Source organism: Schistocerca americana, chromosome X, assembly GCF_021461395.2.
Source record: "Schistocerca americana isolate TAMUIC-IGC-003095 chromosome X, iqSchAmer2.1, whole genome shotgun sequence".
NCBI classification, from domain to species: Eukaryota; Metazoa; Arthropoda; class Insecta; order Orthoptera; family Acrididae; genus Schistocerca; species Schistocerca americana.
Window position 1 is genome coordinate 955,333,810 of NC_060130.1, and position 19,114 is coordinate 955,352,923.

At 38.9% G+C, this 19,114-nt stretch overlaps 1 protein-coding gene across 3 annotated transcripts in view; it reads left to right on the forward strand.

Moving 5' to 3' along the window:
- LOC124555249 (dihydropyrimidinase-like) overlaps positions 1-1,499 on the forward strand; it is a 205,132-nt gene extending 203,633 nt beyond the window's left edge. For all 3 annotated transcript variants that reach the window (XM_047129112.1, XM_047129114.1, XM_047129113.1), the window contains exon 13: positions 556-1,499. In XM_047129112.1, the coding sequence (XP_046985068.1) occupies positions 556-638 (83 nt within the window). In that variant the 3' untranslated portion in view covers positions 639-1,499. The remainder of the gene's footprint in view (positions 1-555) is intronic.
- Positions 1,500-19,114: the final 17,615 nt, after the last annotated feature.

Sequence of the window (19,114 nt, forward strand, 5' to 3'; positions counted from 1 at the left end):
TCCAGGAGTGTAGATTCACAATAAAAGCAAGGGAAACTTATGTTAAGAGAAATGATAAAAATATAAGTAATTACAGCACATTATAGTTATTGACTGAACTAACTGTTCTGTTATTGACAGTAACATAACTTTACAGTGCATTAAGTAATGCTGCAAAAATAAATGTCAGCATCAGTAACTTACACAGGTGATACTGCAGCATACAGGGCAATCACTCCTGCTATGTTGTAGTAGTAAATTTTGCACAAAAAGCCATGTTTCACAGTGGTTTGGAGTCTGTTGTGTGGCTAAAAAAGACAAAGGTACATTATATCCAATTGAAGCATGCTAACTGATGAACTTGTGTGCTGAAGTGAACACACTAATCATGCTTTATAGTACAACCTACAGATTGAGACATAGTAGGAAAATAATGTTTGTAAGTTAATGAGCTCAGGACTTCATAAAAAGACTCCAACTGCATGCTTACCATCCATAGCACTTGAATTTTTCATTATTTTCCAATTCTCGATATTCGCTGACCAAAATAACCCGCTGCCAATTCTCATGTTTCAGAGGAGCTCGATGACACTGCTAGGAAGTCCTGCATCAGAGTGAAGAACCCCCCTGGTGGACAGTCATCTGGTGGGTTTTGGTGAAGCAGTGCGATTCTGTGCACGTATTGGCAGCTGATATTTTGGTTATGCTGTGCAGCAGTGCCTGGCAGCTGGAGTGATAATTGTTCAGATACTTCGTGTGTAAAATTGTATGCTGTTGCTTTTTAAAATTGGAATTGTAAGGAGACGTTCCAGCTATATTTAGCTTGAAGTAAGCCACAGAAGAAGAAAGTGTAAGTTGATTGTTGTGTGGGTACTTTTTCATAGTGGTGCTTTGAAGATAAGTTTAATATGGTTGGTTTTGTTGTAAGTGTTGTTTGTTAACATTCTGCCCACTGCATTGTACCAATTAAAAGCTCATTATTCTTATTGTTATGCAGTAATGTTTTAATTATTCTCTTGTAATGCTTGTTTGCATCTGAAGCTGTTATAATTACAGAAGCTGGAAACATTGTTTCAGTACTCTTTAAGTGTAGCTTTTTTTCAATGATATTGAACAACTCTTCTACTCAGTATTCAGAAATACTTTGTCAGAGTGACAGAAGTGTTGGCTATGTATGTTGTATGATTGCTGAAATGTATGGAGTTAACAGATTAACACTGCCTGTTTTTATGAGCACATTTTGGTATACAGTAATTGTTGTGCATTACAAGTTGTGTAGAAAAATACTTAGAAGTAAATTGCATATATGACTGTAATAGAATAAAAATTGTTTCATAATGATTTGTATGCCATGTAAGCACAGTTTCTTGAGAAAAAATGTCTTCATGATGTTTGAATGTTAATCAAATGAATGTATGTGACGACTGTTGTTTCTTCATATTGATGGCACAGTGAACAGAACTTACTGTGGACATTTTAATTTATTTTGCTTTATCAATTAATAAATTTCTTTAACCGTATGTTGTTGAAATTCTTGAACCAACATCAGTTTTTGAAGCTTTGATTGCCAACATTATTTAGATATATGTCCAGAAGAAAGTACAGTGTAATCTTATTAATCTGGACTAAGACGTATGGATTATAGGAAATCATGAATATCCTGAAGTTCATAAAAAACTTAGAATGAGATGCATAAATACCATAAACACAGGAATTATATTTATTTTGTAATAAAAATGCAAATTATTATTACTTTTTCATAAATTTTGAACAGTGGATGAAATAATTGGAAAGTTTTGTACGTCTTTTACGTGCAGCACAATCGTGCAGGCATTTCAACAGCGTAATTTCAGCCAAATATACCATTATTTTGCCCAGTTTCTTTGTTGCCTCTGTCTGTTTCATAATGTTTTCAGGTTGATTGCTAACTTTCAACAGTTAATACATTATGACTAGAGAAATCTAACAGTAGTCAGTGTCATCATTACTTTGCAGTCAGTCATTTATGCCACCAAATCCCATCCCCTAGCATCCTGAAAAGTTTGCAAATGCCTCTATGATCACCGATGGATTGACATTGTTCATGGACATTACCACCCTCTTTCTCTTTGATGCCATTTTACCCTCGCAACAAATGGTGATAATACAATACTATACAACTCATTGTTTACTTGTTACCTGTCCCCATGCCAGAATCAATGTATTTTATTTATTTACTGATTTATTTGATGTGGCAATATTAGGGCCATTAGGTCCTCTTACTTCTAACCAGGCTTTTTCTACATGTTTCATGTAACATATATTAGGGTAAGAATGTTTACAGTACATTTGGAAATTAAAAATTACAATTGTACATGGTAAGTAAAACAATAATTAGATGTTACAGTAAGGGAGGTTTTGAATGGTGTGCTAGCAGCAATGGGGAAGAGAGAAAGGGGTGGAGGAGGGAGGGAAAGAGGAACATTACAACATACGGTTAATAAATATAAGGGAAAAGGTGGCAGGACTCGTGAAGGGAGGAGTACAACTGTGAGAAGATAAGATAATTATTTTGAATATTTGACGGGGAAAGTTGGCCATATAGACTAATTTTTGGAGAAAATGTTAAGAGAGTGACGGAAGGAAGTGCTGAAACTACTACTTAAAAGCAGCAGGGCATTGGATTGTGTGCAGAGTGCAGGGCAGGTTGTTCCAGAGGATGCCAGCAGTGACTGCAAAGAAGTAAGTGAACATTTTTGTTTTGTGAATGGGCACAGCAGGGATACTACACTGAAGCTACAAAGAAACTGGTATAGGCGTGCATATTCAAACACAGAGAGATGTAAACACTCAGAATATGGCACTGCAGTTGTCAATGCGTATATAAGAAAAAAAGTGTCTGGTGCAGTTGTTAGATCAGTTACTGTTACTACAATGACAGGTTATCAAGATTTAAGTGTCCGCCCCCGGTTGCTGGGTGGTCAGCACGACAGACTGTCAATCCGAAGAGCCCAGGTTCGATTCCCGGCTGGGTCGGAGATTTTTTCCGCTCAGGGACTGGGTGTTGTGTTGTTCTAATCATCACCATTTCATCCCCATCGACGCGCAAGTTGCTGAAGTGGCGTCAAATCGAAAGACTTGCACCAGGTGAGCGGTCTACCCGACGGGAGGCCCTCATCACATGACATTATTATTATTATTATTATTATTATTATTATTATTATTATTATTATTGTGATTATTAAGATTTAAGTGAGTTTTATCGTGGTGGTATAGTCGGTGCACGAGTGATGGGACACAGCATCTCCAAGGTAGCGATGAAGTGGGGATTTTCCTGTACGACCATTTCACGAGTGTACTGTGAATATCAGGAAACCGGTAAAACATGAAATCTCAGACATTGCTGAGGCCGGAAAAGGATCCTGCAAGAACGGGACCAATGACGACTGAAGAGAATCATTCAAACATGACAGAAGTGCAGTCGTTCCGGAAATTGCTGCAGATTTCAATACTGGTCCATCAGCAAGTGTCAGTGGTGCGAACCATTCAACAAAACTTCATTGATATGGGCTTTCAGAGCTGAAGGCTCACTCCTGTAACCTTGATGAGTGCACGACACTAAGCTTTGCACCTTGCCTGGGCCCATCCACACTGACATTGGACTGTTGATGACTGAAAACATGTTGGTTGGTAGGAAGAGTCTCGTTTCAAATTGTATCAAGCACGTGGATGTGTACGGATGTGGAGATAACCTCTTGAATCCATGGACCCTGTATTTCAGCAGGGGACTGTTCAAGCTGGTGGAGGCTCTGTAATGGTGTGGGGTGTGTGCAGATGGAGTGAAATGGAATCCCTGATAAATCTAGATAAGACTCTGACAGGTGAGACATACATAAGCATCCTGTCTGATTACCTGCATCCATTCATGTCAATTGTGTATTCACACGGACTTGCGCAATTCCAGCAGGACAATGCAACACCCCACATGCTCAGAATTGCTACAGAGTGGTTCCAGGAACACTCTATTGGGTTTAAACAGTTCTGCTGGCCACCAAACTCCCCAGACATGAACATTATTGAGCATATCTAGGATACCTTGCAACATGCTGTTCAGAAGAGATCTCCATCCCCTCATAGTCTTGCGGATTTATGGACAGCCCTGCAGGATTCATGGCATCATTTCCCTCCAGCAATACTTTAGACATTAGTAGAGTCCATGCCATGCCATGTTGTGGCACTTCTGCGTGCTCGTGGGGGCTCTATGTCGTATTAGGCAGGTGTAACAGTTTCTTTGGCTCTTCAGTGTATATACGTGGGACCTTGTGTTTAAATTATGATGGCCTGAAAGGCGTATAATCTCTTATGAGGTACTGGGGCAATTACGCACTGAGGAGTCGGCAAAGTAGACGTAATGTGGGAGTCGCGTAACTTGTCAGGCTGCAACCATTGTAATTAGGTGTATGAGGCACTAACCAGATCATATTGGCAAATTCCGCAGAGGTAACACACACAAGAATTCATGGTTGGTTCTGTCAAGTGTTTTCACTGTTTGTGCCATGTTGAATTACATCACAGTTGTAAAAGTTCAGTTACATTTCACATCCTGTGGAAATATGTCCCAAAATTTTTGTTGACATAGAGGCAAATGGAAGTTTTCTAGCACATGTGGGCAGTATTCTCTGCACCATTTTGATGCTCATCCAAAGTAACACCCAAGTTCTCCACTGTTTCCTGAGACTGTATTTGAATACCGTCAAGCAGAATAAGAGACAATTTTTCATAGAATTCTGAACTTAATTTCTGATAGTAAGATTATGTGTGGTTTTTATTTATTTATTTATTTATTTAGTTTAAGCTCTAAGTTTTTCACCCATATTACCACAAAAGACGATCTGGCTGATGACAGTATTTATAGCTTCATGTCTGGCACTTACATGAAGCTGGAGATCTTAAGCATGGAAATTATACATATTTATAGGAGGACAGAATTGACTAAACATCATTGACATATGAGGGAAACAAAAGTGGGCCTAAGACTGACCTTTGTGGCACTTGTCAGAGGACATGTTTCAAGAATGAGTTTTCATCCCACATTAACTCATTGTTGTCTGTTTTTCAGGCAACCTTCAAAACACTTCATTGCACACCTGAGAAATATAAAGTACACATTTTTCTGAGCTTTATGGCAGAGTGACAGTATCAAAAGCTTTGCAGAAGTCTAGCAGTGTCAGTATTGTTGCCTCCTGGTTATACATAGCATATTTCTGTTCAACAGATACTTTAATTAGTGGAATGTTGTGCTGTGGTGCTTATGAAAGCTGGCCTAACATTTGTCATGTAGGTTGATTTCATGCAAGTGTTCAGTAATTTGGTCAATAATAATATATTCCAGGGCTTTGGAAATACAAGGTAATACACTAATTGTTGGTAATTGAATGGCAATTGTGTGGCTTTTTGATCTTGGGGATACTTTGGACTGAGCTTCTTTTCTGGAATATGTTCCAGTCACAAGAGAAAAATTAAATGTCAGTTAAGACAGGCAGTAAGCTATCGGTGACATTCTTTATCATGGGTATGCTGATACTGTTGTTGCCTATCACTCCCAATGAGATTCTCATTCTTGCTTTTCTTGTTGTATTTAGTGTTGTGTGTTTTGGGTGGAAAGTGTTGTGGTTGGTTAGGTATTGGAAATTTTTGCGGGCAACAGCTCTTTGCCACTTGTGGGTTGGCAGGTGCAGAGAAAAATTCATTCAGTTCATCAGCTGGGACCTGTTACTAGAACGTTTTTTAATATCTTAAGATCACTAAATTTACAATGTACAAATTACACACCAACACGGGATAAGGCGTGCTTAGATAATATTATAGTAAATTTTTCTAGAGATATGTACGACGTCAGACTTGCCAGTGGAGCCCTAGCTGATCATGAACCATTGATTTTAACATTCTCCTGTGATCAGTTGCCTAAATCAGACAAATCAGTCGGAATCAAGTCTAATGCCACATGGGTAAGAGGGCAGAAAGATGAATATATTAATTTATTTATTGACAGAATATCTTATGTTAACTGGGACTTTGTATACAACACACAACCTGGAAAGGGTGCTGGTGAAATGGTGTTTAACAAATTCCTGGAAATACTCATAGAGTTATGGTACTCCTGCTCACCATTAATCAAAAGTAGCCCTAAACATAAACAGAAAAACAAACAGCTAAAATGGTATACAGATGAGCTAGCTCTCACTAGGGAGGAGATGCTCAGACTGTACAGAATATATAAAAATTCTTGTAAAGAAGGACCTGAGCTAGATAATACTTCTTATAGAGCTTATCTAAAATGTAAAAAAATCTACAAAGACAAACTGTCCTTGGCCAAAAAACAAGCATGTGAACATTACATTGAAAGTGCTCCCAACAAATGTAAAGCAGCATGGGATATCATCAACCAATATAATTCACAAACCCATACACAAGATGCAATGCTGGTCCCAGAAGAAGTAAATAATTATTTCCTAACCTCAGTGAGTGAGCTGAAAAACAAAATCAAGCAAAATGGCACTTGTGCACTAGATCATCGTTGTGCTGTGCCCCATAGTATGTATACTTTCCACTGGAATGTTGTCACCCCAGAGGATATTGTAAAAGCTGTGGCAAGGTTCACCAACTCCAAAAGCATGGACTGTTATTGGTTTTCTAATTATCTAATGAAAAAAATAATACACCTTATCTGTCAACCTCTTTCTTTTATTTTTAATATTTGTTTAGAATCTGGAGTTTTCCCAGATGCACTCAAAACTGCTAAAGTAATACCGGTCTTTAAAAAGGGAGATAAGCATCTGCCCCAAAACTATCGACCAGTTTCTATTGTCCCAATTTTTTCTAAAGTTTTTGAATATGTAATGTACAGTCAACTAAATAACTATTTTGATAAGCATGATCTCCTCTCCAACAGACAATTTGCATATCAGCATGGTAAAAACACCACTACTGCTGTCACTGAAGTTGTTAACCAGGTGTTAACTGCATTCGAAAATAAGGATCTAGTGTCAGTCGTACTGTGCGATCTTAGCAAAGCCTTCGACTGCATACCATCTAACACCCTACTTGCAAAACTGGAATTTTATGGCATACACAAACCATCTTTGGATGTAATCGAATCATACTTAAGTAACAGGAGACAGTATGTATCAATTAAAAATAGATGCTCCTCACTGAAGGAAGTTCGGACTGGAGTGCCTCAGGGCTCGGTCCTAGGTCCTTTTCTGTTTATCATTGCAATTAATGACTTACCTTACCATGTAGGAGCAAATTCTGTTGTGTGTTATGCAGATGATACAACGTTGCTCAATACACACCATGACACAACAGAACTGCATCAGGCAACACAGGAAAAACTAGAACTAGTAATGGATTGGTTTTCTTCTAATGAACTCCTGTGTAATCCTGATAAAACACAAGAGCTAATTCTGGGTTTAACTACGGCTGTTGAAAGCAAATCAATAAAATTATTAGGATTCCACATTGACTCAAAATTAAACTGGGAGGAACACATTAGCCATATCTGCAAGAGAATAGCAAGAGTGTGTTATCTCATCTGGAGACTGACAGATATAGTCACTGATGAGTATCTAAAGGTGGTATATTTTGGCCTCTTTCAGTCACACATTTCCTACGGCATATTGTTATGGGGACATTCTTGCTTTGTCAGTGAAATTCTGAAAATTCAAAAAAAAGTAATTAGAATAATAAGCAAAGCTAAGCCCAAGGAACACTGCCATCCCCTCTTTATCAAGCACATGATATTAACTGTGGTGAATCTATACATCTACACAGCCCTGCTTTATGTCAAAAGCAACTTAAATGAGTTCGAGACCAGAGAGAACATACATCCCCACAACACCAGAGGCAAACTGGACTTTGACATACCAAGACACAGACTCACAAAGACTGCAAACTCACACAAAATAATGAGTTTAAAACTCTTCAATAAACTTCCAGCATCTGCTCGGTCACTGACCAATAATATTTTCAAACGTAAGGTTTATGACTGGCTTCTCAAACACCCATTTTATAAGATAACAGAATATTTTGAAATAAGCATTGACATTAGTATATAAGAATATTCCTAAAAGAAAAGGAATTAAATTGTAAAAACTTTACTGTAAAGTTGTTGTTAATTGTATATTTAATGTTCAGACCTATTCCGCTGTAAGTGGTCAATGGTGAATAAACTGAATACTGAATACTGAATACTGAATACTGTAAAGGAGTTTTTGATTTTGCAATTGTTCAGATGATGGCTGACTGACATTTTAAAATTGTAAAATGAGTTTTTTTCATGTATTTAGATGGTTTTACTGAACTGTGTGTCATTCAACAAAACATATATAAGGGAAGGAAAAACAGTATAGAATAATTCCATTGTTAAGGCTGGCTAAAGTAGGATGAGGTTACCAGGTCACAAATATGTGTAAAACCTAGTGCTTGCCTTGGCCAGGTAATTAGTGAAAACTGAGGCACAGACTATGGATCAGAGTGAGGAGGACTAGGTATTGGTAGTTGGGAAGCAGTCTTCAACCTGACCCAGAATGGAGAATGCAGTATCGGGTGACCTGGAGACACTTAGTGGAGCAACGCCACACCAAAATATTGTTTTTTTTTTTTTTTAGGTTCTGCAGTGGTACAATCAACCATAGATGAACAAAGCCATTAGGTGAGCTAACCAGGAGGTGACAGAGTTGCTGCTGACTTTGGGTGGAACTCACATTTGTGTTGTCAATTACTGCTGTTGGTAGATGCTGATCCATAAGGCATGACCTACACATTAACAAGGAGGTGAAAGACAGATTAGCTGAACTAATAGCTCAAAATGTAAGGGGGTAAGCCTTTTTTAGATTAAATGTGTCATTCAGACTGCTTAAAAGAGGTGCAGTAATTGAAGGATTATGCACGAAAGAAATCGTATGAATAGCATGTGAGTTCCACCCAAAGTCAGCAGCAACTCTGTCACCATTATGCATCAGAATGTTAGAGGACTAAACAACAAAGCTGATAAGCTGCTTATATGTTTGCATGATCTAGACACTGGAAAGGAAGCTTCTATACGTTTTTATGAGCGCTACATAAATATGATTCTATATGTTAAACATTTAAGGCTATAAATTAACAGTAAAGTATGTCTATTTAAGAAAGCAGATAAAAAATTGTCTTCCTAAGAGGCAAGCTCCATTCCTTCCAAACTTACCTTGTCAACCATACATGCCTTAAATTCAAAGAAATAGTGTCTGACATCAATTGAGTGTTTTTACCGAGTAAATTAATAAGAGATGCAACAGATCCCAGTAACAAACAAGAGATCAGGACACTCTTGGAGAATGAATGAAAAAAGCACCTAGATTCTTAAAAAATCAAAATCTCAAAGTTACAGAAGTTCAAAACTTAGCATGAACTTCAGTGTGAGATGCTTTTAATAGTTTCCACAATGAAATTCTGGTCCCTAAAGTATACCAGTGACAAGAGACAATATCTTACCTGAGGGATAGCTAAGGTGGTATCGTCGATGACGAGTGAGTTACTTCACAAAGTTTTCTGGCATTCCATCACCAAAGAAGATGCAGTAAATGTGCCAGAGTTCAAACTGAGGACTGCTGATGATGTGAGTAATTTAGAACCAGTCACTGTATCCTTGGAATAATGAAGCAACTTAAATTGTGTATGAAAGACAAGTCTTTCAGTCAAGATTTTGTATCGGGTAGGTTCCTTTTGGAATTTGTAGATGAAATGGTTCCATTTTTAGGAATAATATACAGCCACTAGCTTGATGAAAGATACATAGCTAAAAACTGTACACAGGTCACACTTACATACAAGAAAGGAAACAGAAGTAATTTGCTGAATTGTAGACCTATATAATTGACAACAATTCGCAGTAGGATTTTATAATATATACTGTGTTCAAAAATTATGATATACAACAAAAGTGACCTAGTGACTCATGACCAGCACAGAAAATATTGTTCTTATGAAATACATCTGGCTCTTGATTCACAGAAAGTAATGAATGCTATCAACAGTGGCTCTAAAGTTGTTTCCATATTTCCAGAAGGTTTTTGACACCACTCCTGACAAGTGGCTTCTAATTAAATTGTTTGCCTATGGAGTATAATCTCAGTTATGTGACTGGATTTGTGATTTCCTGCCAGAAAGTTAGAGGAGCCATAGAGTGAAACAGAAGTGATACAGGCCCCCTGCTGTTACTAATCCACATTGCTGACAAAAAAAGTGAAGCACACAGAAGGGGAGGAGGAAACAAAATGGAACTTGAGCTGGTCCCACACTGTTCTGTCGTGGATGGATCTAGGGATCTTGTTGGTCACAGGAGTACTCAACATCACTCATAGCTCATAGACGTATGGGTGAGGATTGTCCTGTTGAAAAATTGGCACCACAATAATTTTGCATGTGAAGTAACTCAATCACTACCACCCATGACCTGAAGTCACACCCTATAGCTCTCCATACCACGGTGCCAGGAGTTTCTATTACCCTCTAAAACATTGAAAGAATGGGACCTCTCCCCAGGTCACCACCATAATCAACATCAATGGTCATCCATGGTAGTTCAGAGCCGCAATTCATCTCTGAACACAGTGCTATACCATTCTCCGCAATCCATGCTTTCTGGTCATGGTACCGCTTCTAAAACAGCCATTTATGTTGTGGTGTTAACAGGGGCCTATGCATGGGACGATAATCCCCTAGTCTTGGTTGCTGATAGCCTCCGACTAATGGTGCGGAATGACACAGAATGTTGCAAGGAGTCCATTACATGTTCTCAGATGCAGATGTAAAGGAGTTCTGATGTACTTTGTGCACAGTAACAGTGATCCTACTGTGTAGTGGACAGATGTTGTCAATCAGAATCTTGACGGAAAGTATGCCTGTCCTCATATTCTCATGCAGGACAGCACTGAGCCACTGTCACATCTGAATGCCACACAATTCTGAACATTGCAGGATTTGATCAGTGGGCCGAATAGAGACCCACATTGAAGTCCCTTTAAAACACTGTTACTTGGTGGCAACAATGTCTCATACAATTATGCAAAGTTCCTTGTCATTCACTGTGATCACTCAAAATCTAATGCTGTTTATCCCTTATATATCCAACCTGACCTGGTAACAACACTGTTTACATGAACAACATTAATGCACTCAGGTGGTCATGCTACCCATCACAGAAGGTTACAACTCTAATCATTTGCATAACCACCAATGGTGTGTCCAAGTATGAAGTCATAAAGACATGTGACCATGTGTTCTGTGTGCTACAGTTTGGGAAACAGTCTGAGTGGCCCTCTTAGATTGTTTGCAGATGATGCTGTCATTTAACATCTAGTAAAGTCAACAGAAGGCCAAAATGCATTTAAAACTAATGCAAAAGTGGTAATTGACCTTAAACCACAAAAAGTGCGTTCCTCCACATGAGTACTAAAAAAATATCACATTTCGCTTACATGATAAATCACATGAATTTGAATGTTGTCAATTCAACTAAACACTTAGAGATTACAATTACAAACTACCTAAACTGGAAATATCACATAGAAAATGTAGTGGGGAATGTGAACCAAAGACCAGGTTTAATTGACAGAATGCTTAGAAGATGAAACAAATGTACTGGAGAGACTATCTACACTATGCTTTTCCTTCCTCTACTTCAATGCTGCTGTGCGACATGGGATTCTTGCCAGATAGGACTGATGAAGGACATTGAAAAAGTTAAAAAAAGGGCAGCTCATTTTGTATTACTGTGAGATAGGATATGCTACACAATTTGGAGTGGCAATTGTTAAACCAAAAGCTTTCCCACTGTGGCAAGACGTTTTCATGGAATTTCAATTACCAACTTTCTCTTTCCAATGCCAAAATATTTTGTTGACTTTCACCTAGGTAGAGAGTAATGGCCAGCATGGTAAAATGAGAAAAATTGAAGATTTAGGTGTTCATTTTTCCCAATTTCTATTTGAGAATGGTACAGTTGAGATATAGTCTGACTGGTTCTGTGAACACACTGCCAAGTACTTATACACAAATTGTAGAACAGTCGTGTAGATGTGGATGTAGCACCCCTTTCTGTAGGGAAAATGTAGAAAAAGGAGTTTCCATGTGTGTGTAAAATAAAATCAAGTTCAGATTTTCTGCTTAGATGAACAACTGGAAACCTGTTTTTGTGAATTACTAGCTAGTACTAGAAAAGAGTTTTATCATTGTTACAGTATATAGATCCCCACCGGAAAATTTACAAGTATTTATACAAAAATTTAAGTCACTATTATGCCACCTAGCAGAAAAAAAGAAAGCAAATGATAGGCTGTGTAGGTTTTAATGTTTTCTGAAAGATTCAGGTAAAAGGAACAATTTGGAAATGTTTCTTAACATTTACAACATACATTCTGTGGTTACACAGGAGAGCCATATGTTAATAAATAATGTATTTGTATATTGTATATGAACACTGAATCAGTAATATGAATGTTCATGCAGTAGTGATTGGCCTCTCTGATTCTGATGCATAAATAACCATATGAAACAACATATATGCTGACAATGAAGTGGTTTTAAGGAAAATGGAGTAATTAATGAAGAGACAACATAATATTTCAAGGTAGTCATAGAGGAAAGTGTCTACAAGGAGGTGTGTATCATGACAATGTCAGTCCCAAATTGTATTTATAGATGGGTTTGTATCAATCTTTAAGAGCTACTTTCCCAAGAAAACAATAAAGTATGGTACTAATGAGACTTAAAATTAATGCTAGTGGAAAGAGAAACTGGGAACTCAGTTAAGGAACATGAATACTTTGTTCCTGAAGAAAACAGACAAATAATAAATGATGACCATCTGGCAGTTGGTATAGTTAATAATCACTTCCTTGAAGTAGTTCATAAGATTTTTGGCATGGGCAGTTCAAGGGATAAAATAATATAACAAGTGGAAGAAGCATGCCCCATACATACAGCCAAATTAGTATTACTCCACACTTTACCTAAGAAATTAAGAATGTAATTATCTCTCTGAAGTCAAAAAACTGCCATGGACTGTATAAACTCTCAAGCAAGTGCTAAAATCCACACATATTCAGTGTATTCATTCATGTGCAATGCACCTATCATGGGAGACATTTCTACACAGACTGAAATATACTGTTGTCGGACTTCTTTATAAGGAAGGTTGTAAGATGCTTATTAATAATTACCACTCAGTCTCATTACTTACCTCATTCTCAGAGGTACAGGAAAAATTATGTTTACAAAAACTGTAAACACCCCCTCAAAAAATAAGATACTTAATCTCAATATGGATTGGAAAATGGTCTGTCCGGGAACATTTGTTTATTTATACATCTGTATACAATATGAATTGTAAGGATGTTGTGAATTCATAAGTGTACACTATGCAGACACCTTAACAGATACATACATTTTTTGCTTAACTATGTTACCTGTTTGTGCATCATACTTTGCTGTTCTGTTAAATATATTGTCATGTAGAAGAAAGTGTAATTAGATGAATGACAAACACTAACTTCACTTAACGAAGGTTTATTCAGCACTTGCACATACAAGAGTGCAGAGCGAACTGCCTCCGGCCAGAACACATACAGTATATATACAGCTACAGAACATTCCAGTACAATGATTCTTGACATTTGTGAATAGTTCTAGAATGTACTCAAACCAAATATAGAAATTAAGATTGTACAGTCCAGGTGAGTTTTGAACTCATGACCCTCCATACAACAGCTCAGTATCATAAGCACTACACCATGGTGCTACTTAGCTTCTTCTGCGACATTGCTCCCTCCTTAAGAGAACAGCGTCTTGGTGTTACGTCCACCTAGTCCGGGAACGAGTCATCGGTCCTGCATACTCCGACTCCCGATGACTGATTCTCACCCTGGTGGCGATCTTCTTAGAACTTCTTTTGCTGCTACACTCTTCATCATCTTTCCACTTGTTGCCTGTCACTGGAGCTTTTAATTTACCATAGTTGCAGGATCCTTATAGGGCTTCATTCAAAGGACGTGGGCCGTATCTCTGATCTTTTGTCATCTTGTGTTGGGGTCAAAATCTTCAACTTCATAAGTAACATCAGGCAACTTTCTTACAACCTTATAAGGTCCAAGGTAGTGCCTGAGGAGCTTCTCATAGAGGCCAACCTTCTAAACGGGAATGAAGATTGAGACGAGGTCACCAGGCTGTTAACCACCTCTTTCCAAATGGGTCAAAAGTTTTTCTTGCAAAGTAATCCATTAAATACCTTAAACTGTCCTTTCACATCCTCTGACTGATTTAAGGCAACCATAATTTGAGATATCTTGGCATCCTTCTTCTGCTCGGCAGAGAGATCCTGGAGTGCAGTGAGACAGTCACTACCCTCATCAAAGTCTTTATGGTCTTGCACAGGGTTTCTTGAGAGACAGTCGGCATCCCAGTGTTTTCTTCCACTTTTTTACACTGTGGTAACATCATACTCTTGAAGACGTAGGGCTCACCTGGCGAGTTGTCCTGTTGGATCCTTAAGACCTGTTAGCCAATTAAGTGAATGATGGTCTGTAACAACTGTGAATGGCCTTCCATAGAGGTACTGTCGAAATTTGCACATGGCCCAGATCACAGCAAGACATTCTCTTTCTGTAGTTGAGTAGTTTCTCTTGGCTTTTGTAAGTGCCCTAGAAGCATAGGCTGTAAGCTCTTTTCCATCCGAAATTTGCACCAGAACAGCACCAATCCCATACCCACTGGCATCTTTGTGTAGTTCTGTAGGTACTCTCTCATCATACAGACCAAGTGCAGGGTCAGTCGTCAGAGCTTTTCGCAGCACATTGAAAGAATCTTCTTGAGCATCACCCCAGGTAAATTTAGCATCAGCTTTTAACAGCTATTGGAGTGGCCTGTCTTTGATACAAAAGTCTTTGACAAAATGATGGTAATAAGAACATAATCCGAGGAAGCTTCTCACATCTCTAATACTTTTAGGAATAGGAAATTCTGTTATAGATCTCACCTTTCTGATTCTGGCCACACACCTGCATTTGACACAAGGTGTCCAAGTGTTTTGATTTCTTTTGCTCCAAAGAGACACTTTCTTTGATTAAGTTTCAGTCCGTCTTGTTGGAGACACTTAAAACAGGCCCTCGGTCTTTTTACATGTTCATCAAATGTCTCTGAGAACACTATAATGTCATCTAAATAACAAAGACAAATCGTCCACTTCAGCTGCCTTAGAAGATTATCCATCATCCATTCAAAAGTTGCTGGTGCATTACATAAACCAAACGGCATTAGCTTAAACTCATACAGGCCCTTAGGGGTGATGAATGCAGTTTTCTCACGATCAGGCCTTATCTACTTCGATTGGCCAGTACCCCGAGTACATGTCCATGGTTGAGAAAAACTTAGCCCCCTTCAGACAATCTAGTGTATTGTCAATTCATGGAAAAAGGTAAACGTCCTTTTTAGTAATCTTATTAAGCTTCCTGTAATCAACACAAAAGCGCCAACTGCCATCCTTCTTCCTGATGAGGACCACTGGTGACGACCATGGGCTCTGCGAAGGCTGAATGATGTCACTCTTCATCATTTTTTCTACCTCATCGTGAATTATTCGATGTTCTGTTGCTGACACACGGTATGCTCTCTGGCTTATTGGTTGATGGTCTCCAGTGCTAATCTGGTGCTTCACCATCAATTTGTCTAATTTTCTCTTCACCTGTGGATTAAAGCATTCAGAGAACTCTTGAAGAATGGCAAGTAGCTTCTTCTGTTGTTCCTGAGTGAGATCTGGTGATAGTTGAGCTAGAAGATCTTGTCTCATAGGGGTAGCACTAATTTTGCCCACAGACTTGGCATGGGAAGTTTCTATGATGCTCAACTGTTCTTCAGTTAACGGCTCAGTGTTTGCTACACACATGCATCTTGGAAGGATCTGCGGTTCTCGGCGACAGTTAACTATTCACAATTCACCGAATCCATTCTTAAACGAGATGACAGAGGCTGGGATGACCGAGTTATTCTTCAGTGGTATGCTTCTCTTACATTCCACTACAAGATTCATAGGTTGATGCATGACATGACACGTGACAGTTACCTTTCTAGCGCTGACTGCAGGAATGATCAGTTCATCCAGCACAAGGAGCCTCTACACACTCGGATGCACATCTTCCTGTCCACAGTATCTCATTTCATCTAGGATAATCTTTGAGCGACCACTATCTATAATTGCCTGTGAAGCTTTTTTCCCCATCTGAGAATGATGTCTTGACTACACTCTTGTAAGACGATGAATTCTAAGTGCTGTGTATGGACACTTATTCCCACATGAATGGTACATCTTCCTGTAGGTTTTAAATATTTCCCATTAGCCACATTCAGCAGAGATGTTTTGCTGTCGACGAATGTGGTTGTCTGCAACTGGCGACAGCACTTTTCCGAAATGACTGAATATGCTGCTCCAGTCCACAAGAGCTTGGCTGGTCGGCCATCCATGAGGATATCGACATAGTTTCCTATCATTTTTGTAGTGATCGACGGTGGAGGATTTTTTTTCTTTGGCAGCCTCACCTTCGAGGTAGGTTACACCCTTTAGTTTTCCAGGTTGCGGCAGCTAGGTGATCAGCTGGAGCCTCTAAACGGAGATGGAGACATTGATTGGTGTGTTGGGGAGCGTCCTCTCCAGCGGCTAGCTTGTGGCGATGGTGACCTACGTCATCCTGCACCCATATCTTCTTGTTCATCTTCGCCATTCCGTAGTAGGCGTCGGCTAAGACCGGTCTGCTGTCTTCTGGCGCGGGTGTCATCAAATATCTGCCACCTTTCTCAACAATAGCACACTACATGTCCCAGTCATCCACAGTGGAAATATACTGGTTGGTTATCCTGGGTCCTCCAGATGTGTTATGACCTATCGAAGTGTCTCAGTTTTTTTGCTCACCGTGCAGTCCAAGTGCCTTCTGAACTTCCTCTCTCACTATCTGCCAAAGAACACTTGTGAAGTCAGTTTCTTCCTCCATCACAGACATTGGTACGATGTTTGAAAGCCGTTCAAACTCCTTGCATGTAATTCTTTTTTGATGTATTGTCTTGATATACTGGCACCATTTTGTGAAGTCGTCTGCTCTCTAAACCTCCTTCAGGAGCAGGGCTTGATACATGTCCTCAGCAACACCCTTCATGAGATATGCAATCTTATCCTCCTCCTTCATTCTAGGATCCACTATTTTACACAACTCCAAGACGTCTTGAATGTAGGATGCTTTAGTTTCTCTTGGACGCTGTGCCCTGCACTTTAATTTATCTTCAGTCTTGTGCTTCTGTCATTGTGTGTCACCGAAATACTTGCACAGTTCCACCTGGAGTACTTCTCAGCTTGTGAACTTCTCCTCATTGTTCTCATACCGTTGCTTGGCCGTGCCCTCCAAATAGAAAATAACCTGATAACCTGGTGTCATCCCACTTGTTAAATTTGGCTATACACTCATATACCTTCAGTCACTTGTTTGATCTTGGCCATCATCACCAGAGAACCCGGAAGGATGTCTCATGTGGTGGCACACAGTTGCTGTCATCATAATGTTCTCTTCTTCTTCCACCGAGCGAGGTGGTGCAGTGGTTAGACACTGGACTCGCATTCGGGAGGACGACGGTTCAATCCCGCGTCCGGCCATCCTGATTTAGGTTTTCCGTGATTTCCCTAAATCATTCCAGGCAAATGCCGGGATTGTTCCTCTGAAAGGGCATGGCCGACTTCCTTCCCTAATCCGACGAGACCGATGACCACGCTGTCTGGTCTCCTTCCCCAAACAACCAACCAACAACAACAATCTTCTTCTTCCATCTCCAATAGATTGCGATCTGTTGAATACGGCTCGAACTCAGGTTTCTCACCACGTCAATGGTGGCTCTGTCGTGCCCTGATGGGAGCCACTGTGTTGTTGATAATGTGTGCTATCACAAGTTCCAATACCCAGCGTCTCCAGCAGAATAATGTCACGTAGAAGAAGGTTTAATTAGATGAATGACGAACACTAACTTCACTTAACGAAGGTTTATTCAGCACTTTCCCATACAAGAGCGCGGAACGAACTGCCTCCTACCAGAACACATGCAATATATATACAGCTACAGAACATTCCAGTATAATGAATCTTGACATTTGTGGATACTTCTGGAATGTACTCAAATCGAATATAGAAATTAAGATTGTACAGTCCAGGTGAGTTTTGAACTGTCGACCCTCCATGCAAAAGTTTAGTATAATAACCACTACACCATGGTGCTACTTAGCTTCTTCTGTGACAATATTGTAAAATGCCTCTTAATCACAGCAGTTAATCATTAGCATAATTGCCAGCATAATTCATTTCAGGTAATCCTTGACACAATAAACACATTTTTAACAGATACTTTTTAGGATATTTGTGAAGCCATGTATCTCAATTTTGTCTTTGATCACTAGTGGAAATTTTCTGTATAATTTAATTCCATTATACAGCACATTATTTTGGATTTTTCTTTTGTATTTCCCATTGAGATTTAAGTGGTTAAACATTCATGTAGAGACCCATTTGTTGGGCACTGGTTGAAATCTTTCTTTATGTGGTACACTGTTTCCAAAATGTGTTCACATGAAAAATTCATAATTCCCAAAGATTTAAAAAAACTCAGCACAGTGAATTCTCTTGTTACTTTATTTTATAATTCATATGATCCTTTTTTGTAGATTAAAGATTGTTTGTATATTGTGCTGATTTGTTCCTCTCAAGTTGATGCTGTAACTAATTATTGACACGTTGGTCTAGTGCATGAGCTACTACACACTGAATTTATTATTCTAAGTGCATAGTGTTCTGAAGTTATTCACGTCCCAATTGCTGTAATATGCTTAGTCCACTTTAGTTGCAAGTCAAAATGTATCCTTAAGAAGTTTGTTCTTGATACACATTTTATGAGCTTGTCTTTTAGTTTTAGAAAATTAGTGTTGTATTTTTCTGCTTATGTGGAAACTAAAGCTTTTTTAGTGTCAATTTGTTTTTGTCTATCCACGTGCATACGTGCATGAGTTTTTACTCAGCTTTTTTATTCAGTCCACTTT